Source organism: Podarcis filfolensis, assembly GCF_964270895.1.
Source record: "Podarcis filfolensis genome assembly, chromosome: 3".
Lineage (NCBI taxonomy): Eukaryota > Metazoa > Chordata > Lepidosauria > Squamata > Lacertidae > Podarcis > Podarcis filfolensis.
In genome coordinates this window covers 66,943,488-66,961,626 of record NC_139606.1, presented here as the reverse complement: position 1 = coordinate 66,961,626, position 18,139 = coordinate 66,943,488, and the positions used below count along the sequence as shown (strand labels likewise).

General features: G+C 42.9%; 1 protein-coding gene across 20 annotated transcripts in view; it reads left to right on the top strand.

Annotated features, from left to right (window-relative positions):
* The window catches only part of SYNE1 (spectrin repeat containing nuclear envelope protein 1), a 276,264-nt gene that overhangs the window by 188,339 nt on the left and 69,786 nt on the right, over positions 1-18,139 (top strand). For all 20 annotated transcript variants that reach the window (XM_083607892.1, XM_083607884.1, XM_083607889.1 and 17 more), the window contains 14 exons: positions 159-368; positions 1,374-1,475; positions 1,651-1,770; positions 4,698-4,898; positions 5,697-5,870; positions 6,305-6,436; positions 7,813-8,009; positions 8,206-8,338; positions 9,297-9,479; positions 11,242-11,391; positions 12,883-13,059; positions 13,492-13,647; positions 17,197-17,352; positions 17,830-18,000. In XM_083607892.1, coding sequence (XP_083464018.1) covers positions 159-368; positions 1,374-1,475; positions 1,651-1,770; positions 4,698-4,898; positions 5,697-5,870; positions 6,305-6,436; positions 7,813-8,009; positions 8,206-8,338; positions 9,297-9,479; positions 11,242-11,391; positions 12,883-13,059; positions 13,492-13,647; positions 17,197-17,352; positions 17,830-18,000 — 2,262 coding nt within the window. The remainder of the gene's footprint in view (positions 1-158; positions 369-1,373; positions 1,476-1,650; positions 1,771-4,697; positions 4,899-5,696; positions 5,871-6,304; positions 6,437-7,812; positions 8,010-8,205; positions 8,339-9,296; positions 9,480-11,241; positions 11,392-12,882; positions 13,060-13,491; positions 13,648-17,196; positions 17,353-17,829; positions 18,001-18,139) is intronic.

The following is an 18,139-nucleotide window of genomic DNA, read 5'->3' as shown; positions in this document are numbered from 1 at the left end:
CATTTTGCTTATATGATCTTCACCTATCATAGAACAAGTTTTGAAGAAATAGGAATATAATACTTTGGTATTATATTCTCTCTTTCATCATCCTCTTCATAATGATTGGTCTAATATTTGGGAGAGTATATTTTCAAGTGTTGTTTGGTTTTATTCAGGCTCTGGCTAAAGATATCAAGGAGATGACAGAAAAAATGGATAAGAACAAGAATTTGTTTTCTAACATATTTCCTGACAATGCTGACAATCGAGATGTTATAGAAGACACTTTGGATTGTTTGCTAAGGAGACTAATATTAATGGAGACACTGGTAAACCAAAGATGTCATCAGATGAAAGAGAGACTTCAGCATATTCTGAGTTTTCAGGTAAAGTTTCCCTTAACTTCTTAATTTTTTCTGAACAGGAACATCATAGGAACAACAAATGATCACAAAGCAGTGAGTTAGCTTTTGAGTTCCGGAGAACTTTTCCTTGGACTAAATGCATATAAGATATATAAAAATGATTTTGAGAATATGCAATCAGCACATATGTCAACAAATACTGAATAATAAAATAGATAAAACGGGCATCATTTATCATGATCAGTGTTCAATAAACAAACAAAAGAAGGAAAGAGAGTGAGAGAAAAACATTGCTGGTTGAGGATAAAGGCCAAGTTGGGGGAAAGAGTCCAGCATTGCAGAGGGTTAGGTTGGAATAAATGACCTTTGTGGTCGCTTCCAACTCTACAGTTCTGTGATTCTGTGACTGCTCATGTGATAACCCACTTCTCAACTGTAGCATCAGTGTATTTGAACAATGTAGAACATAGATAGGCAAACTAAGGCCTAGGGACCGTATCCGACCTAATCGCCTTCTCAATCCGGCCCGCGGACCGTCTGGGAATCAGTGTGTTTTTACATGAGTAGAATGTGTCCTTTTATTTAAAATGCATCTCTGGGTTATTTTGGGGGCATAGGAATTTCTTCATTTTTCCCCCCTTCAAAATATAGTCTGCCCCCCCCACAAGGTCTGAGGGACAGTGCCTCCTGCTGAAAGAGTTTGCTGATCCCTGATGTAGAACTAGAAGTCCTCTAGTTACTATGAGTAGTAGAGGCTGCAAGCTAACTGACTCACATCACAAATGAAGGAGACTGACATTGGATTGCTCCAAATTATGGCTAACACCAGTGCTTTTTTTCAGGGGGGGGACGCAGGGGTACACATACCCCTAATTTTTTTGTGAATCTGAGTTTGTCCTCATTGAGGTGCAGTATTTCAATATGAGTAGGAAAATGAGAGTACCCCTAAACATTTTTTTAGAAAAAAAGCACTGGCTAACATTCTACCATTTTGAAAATCTCACATAAAATTTTCTTCACTGACAGAATGACCTGAAACTGATGTTCACATCACTGGCTGATAACAAGTACATAGCCCTGCAGAAACTAGCTGAAGCAATCGAACGCCCTGAAACAGAACAAATGCAGGTACTGCCCTCTTTCTGTTACTAACCATGGAAAGGGGAAATATATATTATCTAACCTAAAAGTAAAAAACCTTGCTGGACAGCCTTAACGTATTTGTAGAGTTGCTGTCTCTGACATCATGCATCACTGTTGTTGTGACACTGGAGGTTCAGTGTTATAATTCTTTCTTATATAGGCTATTCAACAAGCAGAAGATGGACTGAAAGAATTAGATGCAGCAATCAGTGAGTTAAAGAAACGTGGGGATAAACTGCAGATTGACCAATCTTCCATGCAAGAGCTAACAAAACTTCAGGTACATAACCTATTATTAAGAACTTTGTAAAATTGTTCTTGAAAAATGGTTAGTACTACATTATTTGTAAGTAACAAGTAATTATTATTTATAGGTAATATTAACATAAATCATAGGATATATACATATGATCTCAGCAGAGGTGCCGAGTTGCGCCCAACATTGGGAGGGGCCATCGCGCACATGTGACATCACACGTGACACGCGTTGGGAGGAAGCCACTGCTGTGAGGCCCGCCGCCACAAGGCCTGCCATGGTCTGCCACCTTTGTGAGGCCCAGCCCTTCAAGATTGTGGGGGCTCAGCCCCATCCCAACAGACTTTGGGGGGGGAGGGGCTGAAGACACCTAAGCCCCACAGAGTTGGAGCCCATGGATTCCATTTTTCAACATCTTCTGATTTTCTGTTTCAGATCATTCAAATTCTTTACCTGCTGCTTAATAACATGATAACATATTCTGTGAGGGTTTAGTTGTCTCTTTACATCAATGAACAAATATATTTTGCAGTCACTGAATGGCAGAAAGCCAGTGGCCGTAGAATATAAAGAGCGCCTGACACAAGGAATAACGGCCACTTAACCTTGTATTGCCAACACTGACTGCAAATTACTCCCAAGAGTCTCAGGCAGAGCACTTTTCCATATATGACTCCCAATAAGTTTTAACTAGAGGTGATAGGAAATGAAATCATAATATTCTGCATGCAAATAGTGCTCTATCACTGAACTGTGGCCTCTGCCCATGGTTTTCATATAGAACACACTGTTGAAATCAGTCAGAATTTTGATGGTTGGTTGTTGTTTTTTAAAGCTCATTTGGCTTTTCAGACAAGTTAATTCCCAGCTCAATGACTACATTAGAATATTTTTTATGAGTTCGCTGAATTCATTACAAGACACCCAGGAAAAAAACAGGACACAATTCTCCCCAGTGCAGTCCAGTCACAATTCCCAGAACAACATCTACAACTGAGACTGAGGGCAGGGATGCCTCTGTGGCAGGAGAGCTACTATGGTGCACTCCAAATGTTGTTGGACTACAACTCCGGTCAGCCCCAACTTGGTGACCAGTGTTCAGAGATGATGGGGTTGCACCACGCTGACTACATCTGAAATACAGCATTTTACCGTATTTTTCGCACCATAGGACGCACTTTTTCCCTCCTAAAAAGCAAGGGAAAATGTGTGTGCGTCCTATGGAGCGAATGCAGGCTTTCACTGAAGCCTGAAGAGCGAGAGGGGTCGGTGCGCACCGACCCCTCTCGCTCTCCAGGCTTCAGGAAGCTATCCGCTAGCCATGGGAGACCCAGCTCTCCCACGGCTAGCGGAGTGCTGCATTAATCCCGAAGCTTGGGGCGTGCGGAGCTCAGCGCGCCCCAAGCTTCTGGGTGCTGGCAAGGTCTCCGCTAGCCGTCTAGCGGAGACCTTGCCGGCACCCAGAAGCTTGGGGCGCGCTGAGCTCCGCACGCCCCAAACTTCGGGATTAGCGCAGCGCTCCGCTAGCCGTGTCTAGGCTGCGGATGGTAGCCTGCTTCCCGGAGCGTTGGGCGCCCTGAAAGCAGAGCGCCCGGCGCTTCGGGAACATATCCGCAGCCTAGGCAGCCCTGCGGGAGGTCCCGCAGGGCTGTCTAGGCTGCGGATAGCAGCCTGCTTCCCGGAGCGTCGGGCGCCCTGAAAGCAGAGCGCCCGGCGCTTCCAGAACACATCCGCAGCGTGGGGAGCCTTGCAGGAGTTCCCCGCAGGGCTCCCCACGCTGCGGATAGCAGCCTGCCGCCCGGCGTGAAGGGCGCCCTGAAGCAGAGCGCCCCTCGCGCCAGGCAGACATCCGCAGCGTGGGGAGCCTTGCAGGAGTTCCCCGCAGGGCTCCCCACGCTGCGGATAGCAGCCTGCCGCCCGGCGGGTGGCGCGCCCTGAATCAGAGCGCCCCTCGCGCCAGGCAGACATCTGCAGTGTGGGGAGCCCTGCAGGAGTTCCCCGCAAGGCTCCCCAAGCTGCGGATAGCAGCCTGCTGCCCGGCGGGTGGGGCGCCCTGAAGCAGAGCGCCCCTCGCGCCAGGCAGACATATGCAGCGTGGGGAGCCCTGCAGGAGTTCCCCGCAAGGCTCCCCAAGCTGCGGATAGCAGCCTGCCGCCCGGCGGGTGGGGCGCCCTGAAGCAGAGCGCCCCTCGCGCCAGGCAGACATATGCAGCGTGGGGAGCCCTGCAGGAGTTCCCCGCAAGGCTCCCCAAGCTGCGGATAGCAGCCTGCCGCCCGGCGGGTGGGGCGCCCTGAAGCAGAGCGCCCCTCGCGCCATGCAGACACCCGCAGCGTGGGGAGCCCTGCAGGAGTTCCCCGCAAGGCTCCCCAAGCTGCGGATAGCAGCCTGCTGCCTGGTGGGTGGGGCCCGCTGAATCAGAGCGCCCCTCACGCTGGGCAGACACCCGCAGCGTGGGGAGCCCTGCAGGAGTTCCCCGCAAGGCTCCCCAAGCTGCGGATAGCAGCCTGCTGCCTGGTGGGTGGGGCCCGCTGAAGCAGAGCGCCCCGCGCGCCAGGCAGAATGTTTTAGAATGTTTGTAACCCACCCTAAAACCCTAGTAAAAGATGGAATATAAAGCCTCTCCTCCTCCAAGAGGGGAGGTGTTGTGGGCGGGACGCGATTTCTGCGTCACGCAGGGGGCGTTACCCCCCCCTGCCCCACTCACCTGGCTGGCACACCACGCCCACAGGTAAGTGCCCAACCGGGCGGCTTGGAGGGGGCGTGGTTTGCAGTTTAACTTACTGCTGTGCCAGTAAATGAAATATATTCTTTATAGATTTTTGACCCAGATAATCATTGAAACACCAACACTGGCAAAATGGATTGACCTGATCTGCAGTGTTTAATATTTGCATGAGTTTTCTCTGTGACTCTAAGGCAGAACACTTATGCCTCTTTTCTTCTATGTCAGGATATGTATGATGAGTTGATAATGGTCATAGGATCCCGGCGCAGTGGGCTAAACCAAAATCTGGCACTTAAGGGTCAGTATGAGCAAGCTTTGCAGGATTTGGCTGACCTAATTGAAACTGGCAAAGAAAAGATGTCAGTTGACCAGAAAATGATAGTTTCCTCTAAAGAAGAAGTCCAAATTCTTCTGGACAAGCACAAGGTAAAAATATGTAATTCTTTGATTTAATTTATTGCTAATATCTTGTTTTTCCATTAGTGTCATTCTGTTGTTGTAGTTGCTTTTAATTTTTCTTTTCTTCATTTTCTGGAAAGAGATCTGTTATGATTTAATGACACATGGAATAATTTGAAAATAGTGGTAAAAAATGATAGATTCTGTTTTCTGGTACTTTATATATTCCCATGTTATATTGTTGCAATAGTAGGAGCCGAAATGTATTGACCATCTGGAGGGATGCTGTTGAAAAGGCTTTCCTGCATTTCAGGAGGTTGACCATAAGCACACAAGAAGAACTCTGGTGAATCACGCTGAAGGCTCATCTAGCTCATCATCCAGTTCTCACAGTGGCCAACCAAATGTCTATGGGAAACCTATAATTGATTACTAGCGTAATTGTAAAGGAAATAATATAAATACAAAATGCTAGTTTATAAAGCAAGGATTAATTTCTGCACATACAAAATTATGCACAAATCCTGCACCAGCATCTGTTCTGCTAGAAGTTGCACTAAAAAGAAATGATGGCTATGATCTGTGTGAAATGATCTGTGTGGACAGCCCATGGTTTAAACATCTAGGTAAATCTAAAGTTTGCATCACATTAGTATAATTTATTAAAAATAATATATATATGCTGCTGTCCTTTATGCACTTACCTGGGAGTAAGTAATATGGAGTCCAATAGTACTTATAGCTGAGTAAATGTGCACAGGAACATACTGTTTAGTCTAGCTGGATACAAATAATAATACTTGGATGGGGTGTATCATTTTTCAGGAATATTTCCAGGGACTGGAGTCACACGTAATTCTGACAGAAACACTTTTCAGGAAGATTAGCAGCTTTGCTCTTGTGAAGGAAACTCAGTTCCATGGAGATCTGATGGCACAAGCCTCTGCTGTGTTAAAACAGGCTCACAAGAGGGGTGTGGAGCTAGAATATATTTTAGAGGTAAGAACTTCCTTTTTTTTTCTTGCCTTAAAATGTGGATATTTCAAGTGCATTTCACTCAGTAGTTCCTAGTTTGCACATAACAGAAAGCTATGGTTAACAACGGCTTCCTGGTCCCGTCCCCCCCGCCATGTTTGTGCAAAGAGAGGAGCAAAGAAGCAGCCAAGGGGCTTAATAAGCCGGGTTATGGTAATGCAAATGCAGTCTATGAGTGCTTGTCATAGTTAGCTGTAAAACTGTTGAAGGAAAGCAAAATCTTCCTCAGCCATATGGAAGGAAGTGAAGAGAGTGAGTCCAGGAGAAGATTTGTCTCTGTGGTGTTACACTAAACCATGGTTTAGCATCCAAATGAGAATTGTACTTTTCTTTTGATAATGCGTTTGGAAATCACCGAGACACTGGTTCAGCTTTTAACATGTGCATGTCCTTTATAGACTTGGACACATCTGCAAAAAGATTATCAGGATCTTACACGGCAGCTGGAGACGGTTGAAACTAGCATTCCTAGTGTGGGTCTGGTAGAGGAATCTGAGGAGAGGCTTGCAGATCGGATTGCACTTTACCAGGTAATTTTGATGGTTTCCACAGTTTAAATATTCATTTATTATCAACAAAATTACAAAGCATCTATTGCTTTATCTCAGATGATTGCTGTTTGCATGACTGAGGTTTCTGTTCTATGTTGCATTCAAATTAAGACAAAACTTTATTGATTACGTGTAAGAGCACGTTTTGCATTGGCATTGGGCATGCATCCAGTGATCAACCAGCCCGCCTGCTATTTGATACGTAGTTGGGAATGACCAGTATTACATTCTACCTGCAGCATGAACCACATCTAGTAACCATCCCCCCAGTAGTCCCCCCACACACAACATGGAGTGGGGGTCTTCCTCTGCCCATTCCCACTAAGGATCCAGCCCAGTGAGTCTTCCAGCCACACGTTGCGATGATTGCTACCACACATGACACTAAGACTGTGTACATTTTTTGCGTCTCATATAACATTTGTGTGCATATCTAAATTATGTTATTGGAGAATAGGGAGTGAAAGAGAATTGTTTTAAAATCAAATGCACGTTCTGGACAATTTAGTTTTTACATTACATGATAGATATGCAGAAGACATGCAAACATAAGACTAGCCTGCTGAATTAGGCCAGTGGCCCATCCGCTCCAGCACCCTGTTTTCACAGTGGCCAACCAGATGCCTGTGGGAAACCAGGGAGCAGAAGATGAGCACAAGAGCAATTCCCTTTCCCATAGTTTCCAGCAACTGGTATTTGGAAGACGTGGAGATAGAGCATACCCATTGGCTAGTAGCCATTGAAAGCCTTCTCCTCCATGAATTTGTCTAATCCTTTTTTAAAGCCATCCAAGTTGGTGGCCATCACTGCCTCCTGGAGGAACGAGATTCATAGTTTGACTGTGTGCTGTGTGAATAATTACTTCCATTAGTCCTAAATCTTCCAATGTTCAGTTTCATTGGTATCTTTTAGTAAAATGTAAGAACGGCCAAAGATTTAATCACCACAGAAGTATTTGCTAGGTTTCATAATGAATTTGAAGAGGAAGAGGCTGGGAAGATCAACATGGAGTGGAGGGGGTCCTCTTGGTAGTTCCACCTGTCTCAGAATTTTGTGGGTGGGGGTGACCTAGGAGAAGGCATTTCTTGTGGTAGCCCCTAAGTTGTGAAATTGCCTTCCCACAGTGGTGCAACTGGCTTCTTCACTATACAGTTTTCGTGTGAATGCTGAAGGTGCACCTCTGTGCTTTGGCCTTTGACGCTTCAGATGTGTGTTTTCAGAGCCTACCCTATTCCTGTGATTACAATCTGTTTCAATTGTTTTCTGTTTTGATTTTTAATTGTCATAACCCACTGTGGGACCTGCTGGGAAAAGATGTTGTTGATGATGCCTCTTTTCTCTCACTGCCATGACAGCATCTGAAATCTAGCCTTACTGAATACCAGCCCAAGCTTTACCAAATACTGGATGATGGGAAAAGACTACTGTTCTCCGTCACCTGTTCAGAATTAGAAACTCAGCTAAACCAACTAGGGGAGCAATGGTTAAATAATACCAGCAAGGTCACCAAGGAGCTGCATAGACTGGAAACTATACTTAAACACTGGACAAGGTAGGGTTAATCACATTGAACAAGGGTGGAAACGGGCAGATGGCAGAGTTTGCAAGTTCTTTTCTCCTCAAGCCCCTGAAAAGTTGCTGCAGAGGGTTGGGAGACCTTCATAAACAGTGTTTGAGGTGGCTCTAGGGAAAGGGGGCAATATTTGAAGTAAGGTATGAAATGTGCCTGTCCTTTGTCTGCCTAATAGATATCAAAGTGAGTCAGCTGAGCTGATTCATTGGCTCCAGTCAGCAATGGATCGTCTGGAGTTCTGGACCCAGCAATCGGTTACAGTCCCTCAAGAACTGGAATCAGTCAGAGATCACTTGAATGCATTTTTGGTAAGATGCAATAAGTATCCTTGTTAGCTCTGTGTTTCGGGAGATCCTGCTATCATAACACCACCCTAACCAAGACCCCACTTTACAATGTATTGTTTTGATTAGTTTTTCTACTTAATCAAAGAACATTGTAGTTAAAAGACTGTTTCTGCAAAGCTCCTATCTTCCTCACAAGCTAAAGAGACTTACTGCTCTGGAAGTCTTACTACCTTATTATACTTTTGTACTTTTCGCAGTGAAAAAAATCATTCTTGGCTTGCTGCCATTACATGTCAGGTCTCTGAGGTGCTCCCAGTTTGGTGAGCCTTTGGAAGTAGGTTGGCTTCCCCATTTAGCACCACCACACTAGATGCTGGCCTGACTCATTCAGGGAGCCAGTCATAAAACCTTGGAGGTGGGGCATATGGCATGAGCCAGAGGAAAAAGTTACTGTAGGTTCAAGCCTGGGCTGTGACTTCTGCATTGCCATTGCAGACTCCTCCACCCACCACACCGTGCTTAGAATCGTTCTTGCTGTGGACAGAAACTGGTCACTGATTAACAGACCTGGAAAGGAATTTTCCTAACTACCACCATTGGCCTGGGGGTTGTGCAGTTTTCACTTCCCCCTTTTTGGTGGTGGGAGGGCATTGGGCAGGATCTGCAGCTTATGAGAGGATCCCTATAATGGGCCTTGTGGAAAAGTGCATTAATGCTATGCTGTGGTGGGCCCAAGCATTTCAACTTCTTATTGGTTTCCGTAGCAAGCAAGCTGGGGAAGACATCATCCAGTATATGGCCATATATAACCCACATTATCCTCGCTTGTGACCATTCCCCGCCCTCTTGAATGACATTCATGAGTTCACCTGGGACACAATGCATTTAAAGTTATTTTCATACATAGTGCAGATTGGCAACATTTTTGTCGCTAAGCATGTTTATGTCAACTAGTTATACCAAATCCCAATCTTTCCAGGAATTTTCTAAAGAAGTTGATGCCAAGTCATCGCAGAAATCCACTGTTCTGAGTACTGGAAACCAACTCCTGCGACTGAAGAAAGTGGATACTGCAGCTTTGAGGGCAGGATTGTCTCAGATTGACAACCAGTGGACAGAGCTACTCACACAGATTCCTATAGTGCAAGAAAAACTGCATCAGGTATGGTAGATGCTCAGCGTTACATCTGAATTCATTATGTTTGCAAGTGATCCAGGGCACATTTACGTGAAAGTATGGCTAACTGAAATCAGTGAGGTTTCCAGTTGTTATTAGAGTGGTGTTTCAGTAAGTGGATTTATAGGTATATAAATCATACCCCCAACAAAATTGCATATGAATTAACACTGCTTTCATTCAGTATCGCTATCTTATAATGCCTGCTATCAAATGCCTCTGTTGAACTTATTGCTATGCCTTGCCCCTCAGCACAGCTCAATATATGTGACTGTTTGCAAATCCCTCTCCAATTGTTGGTCCATGATCAGTTGTCAGAGGAATGAAACACCAAAGCTTTATTGGTTCTGTCTGGGAGATTTTGTGATTACTTGGGCTAGAAACAGCAGCCCACAATTGCTATCGGAACTGTGCTTTGGATTTGACCATCCTTAAATGCCTGCATTGACACTAACATTTTTCCTGGTTTGCTGGCACTGGGGGGGGGGAGATCTGGTTAGAAAGCAGCTAGTCCCCTTGGGGGGAGGGCAGTTTAGCTGAGTGGGAATTTTGTGAGGTTGTATTTGATTAGCATGTTGGACTCCCTTTCTTTGCCTACTCCATACTGTCTGGAATTCCAATTGGCTGTTAGAGGTGTGGTTTTATTTTTTGGCTTGCTGCTATTTTTGTTTGATTGACATTTATCGTGGGCAGGTAAATGGATTTTAAGAATGAGAATAAGTACCCTGAAGCATCCTTGAGGGAAGAGAACTTTCCAAACAACTTCCATTGCTGACCGGCTTCATAGGTTGCACTTTGGGGCCTTGACGAATGTTGGACAAGATCATCCCCCTCATCCCCCTAGCTAAGGATGAAGAATTTTGGGGAATGGAGGCCTGCTAGAGTGAACATGCTCAGAGAAACAGAGGGAAGCACCCCTACCTGTCTTGCCCAGAGTACACCTGCCATCACTTTCATAATCTGGTTGACTTGACTGCAGGTCATACTATTATATAATAAGTATGACCTTTATACTAAATCTCTGGGTCTGTCAGTTGGTGCCGTTTCTTCTGAATCTTCTGTTGCTAGAAGTGTACTGACGTTTTTGCCACAGGCCGTGATCCAAAGCATATTTATTTGGAAAAGACCTGCTGAAATCAGTCACTGCCCCACCCCAAGATTTCACCAACCGCGTAAGAGGCCAGGCCCCCCCCCCAGGACCCTGCAAGAGGATCCTACTTCTTCCTCAGCCATGAAAGCCACTCCACAAATTGGCTGACATCTTTGATGAACTCCCCATGCTGTGAGGATTCTAGCGTATTTACTTGTAAGAAAGTTACATTGATTTCCATAGGACATTTCCAAATAAGTATACTTTGGATCACAGCCTGAAGCAGAAAAGTTCAGTACGCTTGCAGGAGGAAAATATTCAGGAAAAAACCCCAGCACTATTATAACTGACGAAGTCTCATTTGTATAATGCATTCAGTAACAGGCACCAGATTTCAGTAAAGATGTTGCCAAGTTTCAAAATATTCAAAAGGTGATAACCTATCTAAACTACAAATCTGTCAAGCGGGATTACCCTATTTCTTTCAGTATGCCAAATAATGTTGTCAAAAACTTAGATATTTGTTACACATGTCTACATGTATCATGGAACATAATAAAAATAATGTTTTATTGCATATTTCTAGAATGAGCCATTCTTTCATGGATTTTATTATTTGGGTTTCATAACTATGTATTTTTTTTTTATTTCTTGCAGCTCCAAATGGACAAGCTTCCTTCTCGTCATGCCATCGTGGAAGTCATGAGTTGGATTTCATTGATGGAAAATGTCATTTCTGAGGATGAGGAAAACTTTAAAAATGTAGTAGGACACAAAGTTATTCAAGACTATCTTCAGAAATATAAGGTAAGTGGTACAGGAGACTTGGAAAGTAGGAATATCAGCCCAAAGATAAGATAATAAAATTTTAGTATACCTATGAGTTAGGATGTGAATGACTGAATTAAAATAACAACTTTTGTCTTTACAAACAACATGGCTTTATGAATTCTAAACACTTCCAGTGGTACTAAAATCAGTTTTTGTATAGACATTACTGGTTTTAGTATACCAGATCCAATATAAGACTCGTTTGAAACAAAATTATTTTTTCCTACATGAAAATTAAATGCAGTGTCTGCAGAGTCTTGTACTACTTCCCAGGCCTCTGTAATAGGGCCTGCTTTTGAAATTCAACCCACAGAGGGCAGCATGCAACTAACTTGCTCTGTCAGCGCAATAATTTACACTTGCACAATGACACCTTCTCCCCTCCCAGTGTGGTGTAGTAGTTAAGAGCGATAGATTCGTAATCTGGGGAACTGGGTTCGCTTCCCCGCTCCTCCACATGCAGCTACTGGGTGACCTTGGGCCAGTCACACTTCTTTGAAGTCTCTCAGCCTCACTCGCCTCACAGAGTGTTTGTTGTGGGGGAGGAAGGGAAAGGAGAATGTTAGCCGCTTTGAGACTCCTTCGGGTAGTGATAAAGCGGGATATCAAATCCAAACTCTTCTTCTTCTTCTTCTTCCCTACACAAGCAGTCCCTAAATCTGTTCCAGAGGTTCGCAACCCTCCAGAGCACATTTATAGAGGGCACAGGATGTTTGTGGGGAGAGGAGAGGAATTTCCATTGTGTAAGCATAAATACTTGTGCTGACAGAACAAGTTAGTTGTCTACAGTGGTACCTCGGGTTACATACGCTTCAGGTTACATACTCTTCAAGTTACAGACTCCGCTAACCCAGAAATAGTACCTCGGGTTAAGAACTTTGCTTCAGGATGAGAACAGAAATCGTGCTCCAGCGGTGTGGCAGCAGCAGGAAGCCCCATTAGCTAAAGTGGTGCTTCAGGTTAAGAACAGTTTCAGGTTAAGAACAGACCTCTGGAACTAATTAAGTACTTAACCCGAGGTACCACTGTACTACCCAGATTTTTTTTATTTTCAGTTGTGGGTTTTCAACCTGTCCAAAATTCAGTGACTGTGTTTGCACATCATGTTCAGCCACAGCTAATGTTTAATTAAATGCAAATGAGCAGTGTTTGTTTAGCAAACAACAAACCACAAACCTGGGCTCAGTCAGCATAACAAGCTTGTATTTTTTTGCTCCTGTTGTGACCAGGAGCACCATAGTTAAACTATGGTTTAACATGAGGAGCCAACCAGGCCAGTATCTTAACAATTGCTTTAGCTGTTTGAGGTCATAGTGACACTGTCTCTATTATTAGCCTTCCAAAATACATTACCTAGAGCTATATATTTTTATGGGTTTTTTGGCAAAGCATGGTATTACTAGCATTCATTTCTTTTTTTTTGTAAAGCAATGTCTGATAGTTTCCATTCTTTCTCTTTTTCATTAGGGTTTCAAGATTGATGTAAACTGTAAGCAGTTAACTGTAGACTTTGTTAACCAATCAGTACTACAAATTAGCAGTCAGGATGTGGAGAGTAAACGCAGTGACAAGACTGATTTTGCAGAACAACTTGGAGTAATGAATAGGCGTTGGCAGGTCCTGCAGGGCCTGATAACAGAAAAGGTAAGGAAAGAAGCCCACCAAATTTACAGAGAATGGCAAGAGCAGAAATTGCTTATTAATCAGAGGGAAATACATATTCTGAATTCCATTATTTATGTGTGAGAGCTAGTACTGGACCAAAGTATTTGTCCCAGCAATTTTCATAGCAGGGTTATTTGCGGCGGGGGGGGGGGGGGATGAAAATGCACTCCAACCTTTGGGGGCAGGCAAATTCTAAGAATTTGCCCTTATGTAAGAGGCAGACAAGTCTTTTTCTTACTGTTAATGTTTATTAAAGTGGTGACTTGACTGCCCTGAAGTTCGCTGCCCTACGATGCTCTCGGAACAATGCTATGTTCCAAGAAAGCTTGAACTAATACAGAAGTACTTTCCACTGAAAGAACCTCAACTCTGTGAATTACATTATTTAAAATATCTGCATATCTTTTTCAGATTCAGTTGTTAGAAGGTTTTCTGGAATCTTGGATGGAATATGAAGACAGTGTTCAATCCTTGAAGATGTGGTTTGAAACTCAGGAGAAGAGACTGAAGGAACAACAGAAAATTGGAGATCAGGCTTCAGTCCAGAATGCCTTGAAAGACTGTCAGGTACTGCTGTGGTGGTGATTGTTAAATTACTGCATTTCTGTCCTAACCTTCCTCTCAAAGCAGCCCAGCAAACACAAAAATGGTCATATACAATAAAATTAAAAATAAAACGAAAGCATTTAAAGAGTCATGTAGTCTCACAGCTAATAATTGCAGGGTTGCCAAGAACAGTATTTTTCAGCCACCAAATGCCTCTGTAAACAGGACTGTTTTAAAGTTTCTACTGAATGTTAATAATGAGGGAGACGGGTGCCTCACCAGGGAGGATATTCCACAAACAGGCAACCACTGCTAAGAAGACTCTGTCTTACAGGTCAATGCCAGCTGGGCAGTATCGCCAACAGAGCTTCCCCTGCAAATATTCGAGGAAGCATTATTTTAGGTATTTGGGTGCCAAGCCATCTAGAAATTTGTATGCTGGTACTATTGCATTGAATTGGACCCAGTAACTGGCAGCCAGTGGAGTGCTTTCAGAACCTGTGGCACATTGGCCCATTGGATCTACCGGGTAGCTGCATTATGCACTAGCTGCAGTTTCTGGGCTGTCTTCAAGGGAAAACACACCTGGAAGACATTACAGTAATCCTGGCCTGATGTCACTAGGACATGGTCAGCGGAAGTCAGGCTGTCCTGGTCCAGGAACAGCTGTGCTTAGAATCTAGGTTGGAATCCAGAAGCAGTCCCAGACGGTTCCCTTTACATTGAGAGGATGGGGTTGAAACCTCTTTCAGATACCTAATTCCCAAACATGGCAACCACCCATTCACAGCACCTCTGCCTAAACAGGATTCATCTTCAGTTTACTGGCCCCCATCAGGCCCATCACGACTTTTAGCTGGCTGGGTGTTACTTGGCCCTGACACCTCTTGCTCCTTTCCATCCCTCAATTTTGTGTGGCCATGTCTCTATTGTGTCTCAAGCATAAGCTGTGACGCCTACTGTACTTGTTCTGTTTTCACTTTCTAGCTATAACTCAATATGGCAGTAGATCATTGGAATCACCCCCTTCATGTTGATAAAGATATTTCATTCCTTAGCTCTGACCTAGATTCCAGATCTTAGCTTGGCTCTGTCGGTGTAATTCAATATGGATTGTCTGGATCACTCTCTTATGTTGATAAGCTGTCCCATTATTTAGCTCTGACCTAAATTCAAGACCACCCTGAATCCTGTAGACCTTTCCGGAACTTCTCATATGTGCCACTAGACTGAGGTGAATGTTTTCTATACTTTGAAAACTAAACAATTCTCTCAAGGACCAGATTTTCTATTAAAACATTAAGATATTTCTCTTTTAAGTGGCTGGCAAAAAGCTTACATCACAGTATCAGGAACAGGGTGGTATTCAGGAATTTCAATTATTCTCTTTGATTTTTGAAATGAAGGGAAACATTTGTGTGTGGGGGTAGGTATATTTTTGGTCATCTGGTAGCCTAGATGAACAGAAAACCTAGTCTTGAGTCTTTTTAAAGAAATTTTGTCTTGACAAATAGCAAATTTGTTTTTAAAATATAACATTTCAGATCATGTTGGTCTACCTTAATTATCAAAACGGCACCTATCAAAAAATGAGGGGTGATACCTTTTTTCATTGTTTAACATGATCATGATGATTCTCCTGTTCTCATTATTTTAACCCAGTAGGTTGCTTGTCATCCTGTATAAGTAAGCCTTTGACCAATCACAATCACTAAGAATTTGTTTTTACTTGAGGTTGTAAATAAATAAAATTGTGACACTACATTAATGTTTGCTTGAAACAGGCTGGGTGGATTTCACTGTTGAATTTGGATCCGCATTTCAATGCGGATGTATTTGTTTTCTTTCTTTTTTTTCACACTACAATACTTGCAGTGGGATGTCCTTTTGGATATACATCCCAGTCCAAGAAAACTTTGGACCACTGTCTGGGCAATGACATTGTGTTCCCTTGGCTGCAGATAGGTGCCAAAAACACATTAAAGAGTGGAAGAGAGGAGTTTGCAGACATTTCCCAGTCTCTCTGTAAATGACAACTTGCATGGACCGCAGGAAAATTCAGCACAGTACTGTGCATCTGGTTGGCCAAAGTGGGAGCAGGATGATGGACTAAGTGGACCTTACATTAAGCTACTCCTACGTTCTAAATTTAGATGTGCCTAACTTTCTATGGCCGCATCCTTATTTTGCTAGGCAATGCGATAACCTCAAAGTATAATTTAGTGCCCAGATGTTTTGTGGTAAACATCTAGAACCTCATCCAATTTATTGTCTTTATGTGACAGTGCACACTAGAGACCCCCACAAACCAAGGTTTGTTCTTAGTTTAGTGAGGAGAGAGCTTAACCATGAGTCATGATCCAGATAGCATACTAAGCCAAACTTTAAGTTGGCTTAATGTGGCATGGTAGCAAAAAGGGGCAAGAGGAGCAAACTAGCTGCAAGCTTCCTAAGCCACAGCTTGGCTTAGCGTGTCACACAAACCAGGCCATATTTTGGCAGGAATTTGTCTGCTAAAAACCCAAAGGAATCATTTTTTTAAGTCTTTAGACATGAGTGATATTCAACTTAGTTATACTCAGAGTAAATTCATTGAAATCAATCAGCATAAGTTAGCCTTAAGTCTTCTGATTTTAATAGGTCAAGAGTAACACTACCCATTAGAGCAATGTAATGCAAATGTTGCAATTCCTATATTAACTGCTGATAGATAGCATTCAAATTTTCCTCAAATAGTTTAGGAAAATCTATGCAGTAAATCAGAAGCAAGCACGACACTTTAATTGAGTTATGAGATTGGAAGGATGAAAGTATTTCTCTTCCAGTATTTTTGGCATTTGGTGCATTTTTCTTTCCTTTGTTCTCAGGCCAGTTTAAATTTTATTTATTTATTTGAACATTTTGTTGTAGACCTCAGTGTAAATCTAAAAGAGAATATGTTAACCATTAAACCATTCCAAAATGAAGAGTGAAGCATTGGCCTGTCAGGAAATAGAAAAAAAAGTGTTTTATACTGAGAAAACAGAACTGGAACAACTTGTCAAAAATGTTGCAATCGTAATTTTATTTAATTGTAAATTTATATTTTAACAGCAAATGTAGGTAATATACAACCTTACGAAAGACTACGCACAAGTCTTCTTGTGATTTCTAGTTATGGGCCATGAGCAATCTAAGTGACATTCAGAATCATATTCAGAATGTGGTGATTCTGAATAAACACAGGGTGGTATCCAATGCTACTGTTCCACTTGTGTGATGGAACTTACTGTTTCTTTCCTCTTCCCTGTAACTCCAGTGGGTTGGGAGACCCTCTGGAGTGGATTTGGGAGGTGTGGGGAGGAGGAGTGGAAAGGTAAGCATACAGCATTTGATACAGCCTATTGTTTTAATTAAAAATAATTGAAATGGCAATATGTGAATCATTATTTATGGCAAATCCATTGCATTAGAGAGCTGTGCAAATTCTCCACCAGATCTTTCACTGTTTATCGGGAACTGTTAATGCTTTCGACATTTGAGAAAGTTGAAAACCTAAAACAAAACCATGGTCATTTGTATTTCTTTCAGGAACTTGAACAGCAAATAAAAGCTAAGGAAAAGGAAGTCGAGAAAGTGGAACAGTGTGGCCTTTCCTTGATACAGAATAAAAAAGAAGAAGTTTCTGTTGTTGTCATGAACACACTTCAGAAACTAAACCATTCTTGGGCAAATTTGGACCACATGGTAAGCATGTATGGCTGCATTTATGAAGAGGGGAATTTTAGCTCAAAGAGCAGCTGATGGGAATTTGTGCATGTGTTGCTGCAGTTTAGCCAAGGAATTTGATTCACTTGTGTAGAATTTATGTAGAGCTTTTTAAACATTTTACTCTGTTTGGATTGCAACTCATCTTACAACACTAAAGAATACATAGGCTATTGGCTGGATCCAGATTTTCCCTGATGAGGAAGAGGTGACCCTTGGCAATTCTTCCTCCTCACTGCAGACCCCTCTGCCTCCTGAAAATCTGCTCCATATCAGCATGATAGGTGGTGCTGGCGGCTGCAGGGGACAGGTGTGTGTGTGTGTCAATATTAGACCGGAGAAAATAGTAAAATCTGAAATAATAACCTTGTCTTCAGAATGATTTAAACCGGCAGCAAATGGCATTTATACTTTCCTTTTTTATTTATTGTTTGGTTCTGTTTATTTTTCTGTCAGGTTGGCCAGCTGAAAATATTGCTGCAGTCTGTCCTTGATCAGTGGAACTCTTATAAAGCAGCTTATGAAGAACTGAATAGTTACCTGATGGAAGCCAGATACTCGCTATCTCGCTTTCATCTCCTTACAGGTTCCCTGGAAGCAGTGAAGGTTCAAGTTGATAACCTCCAGGTAAGGACATGAGCATCAAAGCCTTTAGTGTATTTAGGAAAGTAGGGGAAATTTCCAAACTTTGCAGGGAAGCAAATTATTGCCAATTGAAGCCTTTTAAAACTGTGCTTAAAACATGGCAAACTTGTTCTACAGTGTT